General features: G+C 38.1%; 1 protein-coding gene across 1 annotated transcript; it reads right to left on the reverse strand.

Moving 5' to 3' along the window:
• Window positions 1-717: 717 nt before the first annotated feature.
• LOC139739515 (glutathione S-transferase alpha-4-like) lies at window positions 718-6292 on the reverse strand. Its single transcript, XM_071650119.1, has 6 exons — window positions 6026-6292; window positions 4729-4780; window positions 4087-4219; window positions 3503-3644; window positions 1916-2059; window positions 718-1186 (listed from the first exon to the last, which is right to left on the reverse strand). The coding sequence occupies exons 1-6, from the start codon at window positions 6116-6118 to the stop codon at window positions 1070-1072; spliced, it is 681 nt and encodes a 226-aa protein (XP_071506220.1). The 5' UTR covers window positions 6119-6292; the 3' UTR covers window positions 718-1069.
• Window positions 6293-6553: the final 261 nt, after the last annotated feature.

The raw sequence follows: 6553 nt of genomic DNA on the forward strand, positions 1-6553 counted from the left end.
CTCAAATTCACTTTACTGGCTTCCAGTAAAATGATAGGATTTTGTCTGATTACAAACCCTGCTGTGCATGCATGTGATGAAGGTTTGTATCGTACATCAGAATGAAATCTCACAGATGCATAAACTTTGCCTGCCATGCAACTTGTCTGTGATAATAGCGATTTTACATGTATGTCCCCCAAAAATTACAATCAGATTTTCGCATCGATAACACCCAATACGATTAAACTGTCTAAATGCTACTTCAGGGTCTTAAAATATAACATCTTAGCTCTTTTTTTTTCAGAATACTCCATTCAATTAGGTTAAGCGGTCACAGAGAAATGTAGATTGTTGTAAAGCATATCATGAGTCTGATTCTTCCAAGTTTAGCACTTGGATGCTCTTGCCTGTGAACACAGTAGACAGAACTTGGAGGAAAGAGATTCCTGACATGCTCAACAAAATTCCTCATTTCTCTTTTACCACTGAAGCAAATCGAATGGGGTTTTCTGTAAGATGTGGACAATGAGTTATAGCTTCATACCCTGAAATTGTATTTGGATTGATTCACTATTTTTAAAGTTATCATTGCGGGGGGTCCGTTTGTAATTTTTTTTTGGGGGGACATACGTACTGTTGCAGAAGGCAAAGTAGTCAGCAACATATTCACCTTTATTACAGCTACCAGTTGTTGTTTTTGTTACAGTTGAAGAATTTATAAAGGCTTTCTTTTGTTGTTGTTTTTGCTTTTGATGCTACTCTCCGTGAATAAGTTCGTGTGTTTGATCTGCATTATGATTGCAAGCAGACCCTGCGCTGTCGGCAATGGAGCATGTACCACTTTTAGTTTAAAAAAAATGAAATACAGCCTAAAAAAACAAACAAACGGTATTTCGTTTGTATGGTTCTTTTGTTATATTCATGTCTCTGAGAATGATGCGCTGTTTGTGTCCCTGATGGATACCTATAAGCAAATAAATTCAATTCTATTTAACTGTTATGAGAAATAAGATAATGATGATGTCCTGTGCTTTCAATTCAAGCGATAACAACCATGTTGTAACAATACTTGATTTACAATTCAATTTCATTTCATGAGGAGTGTTGATTTGACAGAGTGGATGTATTCTGCGGTTGGTATGGGATACCGCGTTGGGACGTAGTCTTTGAGCTTTGGATGTGACGCGATGAACTTGACGAAAGCCTGTACAGAAAAAGAAGGGACCAAAGCATCAATAAATGAGGTAATACTTGACACCAACTACACCCAAAAACACCCAAATAGACAAATAGCTAACATAAATGCATACACGGCAAAGGCACATACTGTACGTTTAAAAAGGACACTATTGACTAAAAAGAAGAGTATCAACATACTAACTACTAAACTTACTACATACTTGTACTAAATATTTACACCGAAGGTATCAAGTAAATAGCGAACATCAAAGCAAGTGAATATAGTATATAACGATATCATTCATTTAAACTGTTTATTAAAAAGATCTGAAAATAAGATATCAAATGTCAGTAGTAAAAGCCTAGCCACGACGGCAGATTGGTGTGCAATCATCCACTTTTCGAAACTTTTCAAGAGTTGTGTTTTAGTCATGATAAAATAAAATCATGGCTTAGACAGGTTTCAGTATTACAAAGGGTGCAGATGTTGAACGGCCGAGGCAGGAGACCTATTAGAATAGCCACAATACAAGTCAGACCAACTCAAACATCATTCCTCCGTGACATTATTGGGGAAAATGATAATTGCCATTCGAATGCAGACCTGCGATTTCCTATGCAAGCATGCCTGCCAAACATACCCCGCACTCGTCATTGTCCTAATGGACTACTGAAGAAGAAAACGAAGATGATAATTGCTGGAAATCATGCATTATAGAGAGATCGAATGAACCAGATAAGTCTATAAACTCACATCACACTTAGGGTAATCTTTTAGAACGGATGCGAGCTGAGGTAGCGGGGATTCCGTGCAGTGTGTCAGGCAGTCGAAGACCAAGATGTCGGCAATGGTGAGGCTGGATCCAACCATATACCCGCTACCATTTTCAGCCAGGGTCTGCCGGGACAGGAAGGTGGCGATGTTGATGGTTGATATTGAAGACAATTACGTAAAATATATCACCAGTATTCGTTGAAATTTGACTTCAACTTCGAAGAAGGGATTAGAAAGGCCGAAAAGGATTTTTGTTTTGTTTTAGGCCTACCAGTAGCCGACACTAGAGTGTGCAGACACATTTTCTTCTTTTTTTTAACAAAGGAATCGTGAAACGAAAGAGCTTAATACAATATCTGACTTGCGTCTTGTTTATAGCTCTCCAAGAGCTATGGCGGCACATTCACATCAATAATGAGAAGAATACCGGTAAGAACACTGGAAAGATGAAAATAAAGAAAAAACATGGACTTTGGTATCAAAATCATGCTTTTATCATAACAATATAAGCATAAAGCGCTACTTTTTCTAAACTGTGAAGATATATCATGTGGTGGTGTTTTCATGGAGCGTCTTGACAAATTAACAGGACGTATATTAGCATCCACATACGGTAAAAGGTATAAACATCGCGGTTGACTATAATGTACAGTGACAACCGATAGTTGGGACAACCAATGGACGTCGCTGCGTTTGCATTAACCCGTTTAATCCTCTGTGTGTCAATGATACTACCTGCTCGTAACAGGTTTACGTGAGAGTTGTGCACATTGGACTGATTGGCACAGAAAGAGTTAACAAACTTTCGGGCCTTGACCCCTAGTAAGATCTACAATGTATAGCAACGATTGTGTCAAAGTCCAAGATCTCTACGCGTTTCATGACAATTTAACGGTAGAGGGTATACATAAGGTAGAGACGTACACATAACCTAGATTATATCGCATTAGAGGGTGTACATACATTACAAAATATTTGGAGGCCCTTTCTGCAATAAAAGCGAAATTAAATGTCTGTATAGAGATGCATGTCGTATAGTAACAATTATGCTACTGGAAAAGATGCAAAGACACAATATTTTCTAGAAAATGCAAACTTTAGAATTTATAAGACAATATTTTTTATTATTATACACAGAGTAACCACCAGTGACTGGTAACGAAACTCTCTGGCTCTTGAGCAGTTGGGCTTACGCGCATATTTAGGCTATGACTGTGAGGGGTGGAGTGTTGGGTTTGAGCTTGTGTGTGATGGGGGTGGAGGGGATATCACACAGAAATCGTGATCAGGAATACCGAAAAGTGGGGATCGTGCCTATAATCTATTAAAAGCCGGATATATTCAATTGGCGTCACATCTATTGGTCGTCAATACATATCATGTGTGTGTGTGTGTGTGTGTGTGTGTGCGTGTGTGTGTGTGTGTGTGTGTGTGTCTGTCTGTCTGTTTGTCTGTCTGTGTTTAGTGGTTGTAACTAACGTGGTACAGCCCTTGCCCTGTATCACCACGGGGGAAGAAACTCGCATAATGTTTGTGCACAGTCTATACAAACATAAAACATCATACCTTTTCGAAGGCGGGAAGATATTTATTTCGTGCCAGCGGGAGTACCTTTTCGTCAACGAACTGTTCTGGAGACGACCCGAATAGGTACCCACCAACTCCATAATCGAATAGGTCTTTTGCACCCATCACCAGTATGTCAATCCTACAGCAAGGACACAAAACGAGTTTGCATACATGTACTTCATTTCATTTCCAACAAAGTATCAACAAAGTATAAATACAGAGTGACATTTGTTTATAGGCCTACATAGCTTTACAAAACCAGTGAGGTTCGTTTATGATGATAAAGGAAATGTAGTTTGCCCGAATATAATTCTATAATGTGATTATTTATAGTATTAACGAAAATTCGTTGGAAATGGAATGTTGGAAATGGAATGTCATTGACAGTTTTTGAAATATTCAATAAATTTACCTCTTCATGTACCAGATCTAAACATGCATCTAAGAGGAGTGTGTCTGACATTGATACCTTTAACAGCCAAAATAATGAATGAAATCAAAAACAGGGGAAGATGCAGAAGAAGATGAAGTGAAAAGTAGCTCAAGAATAGAAAAAGCAAACGCGTGATAGAACAAAATACCTTGTCTTGTCTGCGTTCGTCTGCCCATACAGATCAGCTTTTCTCGCCACATAGCGGACGATGCTATCACTACCAACCAGTGTCAGCCCGTCTATCTCGAACAGGGGGAGCTGCTTGAACAGCAGCTTGCCCTCTTGCATGGCATGAGAAAAGTAATCAGAGAGATTTTAAGATTAATGCGTCCACAGGAAGAACGTCACTACCTGCATTACTTGAAATGCATATAAAGTGTTTTCATGTTGTAGGCCTTATTCTAATAATGTGGAAAATCTAGATGGCTAATCTTGCCTCTGAGGTATAGATATACAGTCTTCTACGGCTAATTTTTCGTTTCATCTTTATCAGGTTTGCCGTTCGATTAAAAAGACCCCTTTAACTTTTTTTGTTCAGAGTGTCAGTCCGCAGGTTATTCAGAGTTCAGATTGATACCTACGTCTACATCAAAATAATGTTTTGCACGAGAACATAACTCTTGTCTATTTTGCATTTTCAAGGTTATAAAATCAGGGAGGTGGGTTTTCCACTTCCCTAATAAAATGCTTAAAGTTTGCACAAACACACGCACACACATAAACAAACACACAAAGAAACATAATGTGTTCAGGCAAATTGAACGGTAAGCATAGATTTGGGTGACATTACCTTCAATCAGCTTCAAATAATCTTCTCTTGTTGTCACACTGATTTCGTCAAACTGCGAACGGATCGAATTGAGAAAAATACTGATAATATACGCATTCATCTCAAACTCATAAGTTGTAGTTTTTAGCGTAAGAATGTTTTCCAGTTCTTACAACAACAACAAAAATGACTTCAAGTAATAGTTTCGGAATTAGATCTGTAATGTGAATGTTCTACAACTATCGAGCTATATCATTGTCACTATATACATGTTTATATTTAATAGTATTCTTTTCCGATTTACACATGATTTACTGTATACCGATAAAGTCGATTCCATTTTTATGAAGAAGATCATTCCGTGTTCCTTTAACTCCCTCCTCCGTCATTTCCAAATGAAGTATGTGTATAGTTGTGTGTGTGTGTGTGTCTCTCTCTCTCTCTCTCTCTCTTTCAAGTCCGTAGGATATTGGCTTTTACGACACACTGCATATTTGTTGTTCTTTCCAAGGGTCAATGTCCATCAACAAGATCAAAGGGCTCACAGTGCACTGAAAGGGTTGTTTTTGAAGCAGTAAATTGAAGAGCGTGGTATGTAATGGTTTTGTGAACTAGAGTGCCTTTACACTTGAGAAAGTTGACACTGGCATGAAATCGAAGCGTAGTTCCATATGCATGCCAATGGATAATAATAATAATAATAATAATAATATATATATATATATATATATATATATATATATATATATATATATTGTTTTATGAAGGTTCATGTTTTTTCAAATAAAGATACATCTGAATAACAATTACCATACAAGAGAATATTGTAAGTAATAAACACAATGTAAAATTTTCAGTGACGCAGTGGTGTCCGAGTACCAACGAAATATAAAGAACTACGATCTGTACATGACCTGGGCCCTGTTTCAAGCTGTTCGTATAAAGTTACGAACGACTTACGAGCGACTGGTGATCAGTTCTTCTGGTAAGTATAGGACATCACAACTGATGTCTAAGAAATATGAAGTTTATACACGTGGATCACACCTTTTCATGTCATGGCTTTTCAAGAGTACTATTAGCATTATATTATTATAGGTTATCATGGTCTTTATTCTTGCTGTTGGTGGTGGTGATGTCGATGACAACGCATCAAACGCGTGCAGACTTGGCATGTTTTTTTTTTTTATATTCCTTCAGATATTTTGTGGACAACAAAATAAAGTTTTTTTTCTCCCGAAAAATGGACGCCAAATCCTTTCGGGACCAGTATTTCTTAATAACTTCTATAGAGTTTCGCTCCCGTGTGAGGACTCACCTCAACTCCCGCGGCTGCACAGGTGAGCCGTATCATCTCCCCTTTGCCTCGTCCTTGGAAGTAGTAAAACTTTGGTTTGTCAGAAGCCGCCATTCTTGAACAAGTCTACCACTTGCTGCACCCTTAAAACGCACCCCGAGATGTCCCAAATTCCGCGTATAACGTCGAACTCGATATCCAGTAATACAGTACCATTTATGTACAGTATACATGCGAGACTGCGAAGTCGGAGATAGAGTGTGTGGTTGGCAAAGGTTCGAGCTTTTGATAGATTGTGAAATATGTGATGTACCGTATTTACTATATGGTAGGATAAGTTTATAATGGCAGGAGGCCGGATGTATATTTGTACAGGCATCTCAGCTGAAGTAGCGAACGGGTTCAGAGTTCACCTGTTACTATTTATGTAAACTTAAAGATGCAAGTAATCCCTTTGCTACTTCGCTTGAAAAAAAAAAAGTTAAAACAAGTCCAACTATCTGCACTATTAGTGGATCACACTAATGGATTACGCCTGTCATAAGGATA

This window comes from Diadema antillarum, unplaced genomic scaffold, assembly GCF_040938485.1.
Source record: "Diadema antillarum isolate AM-2024a unplaced genomic scaffold, OU_Dant_1.0 seq00000802_RagTag, whole genome shotgun sequence".
NCBI lineage: Eukaryota > Metazoa > Echinodermata > Echinoidea > Diadematoida > Diadematidae > Diadema > Diadema antillarum.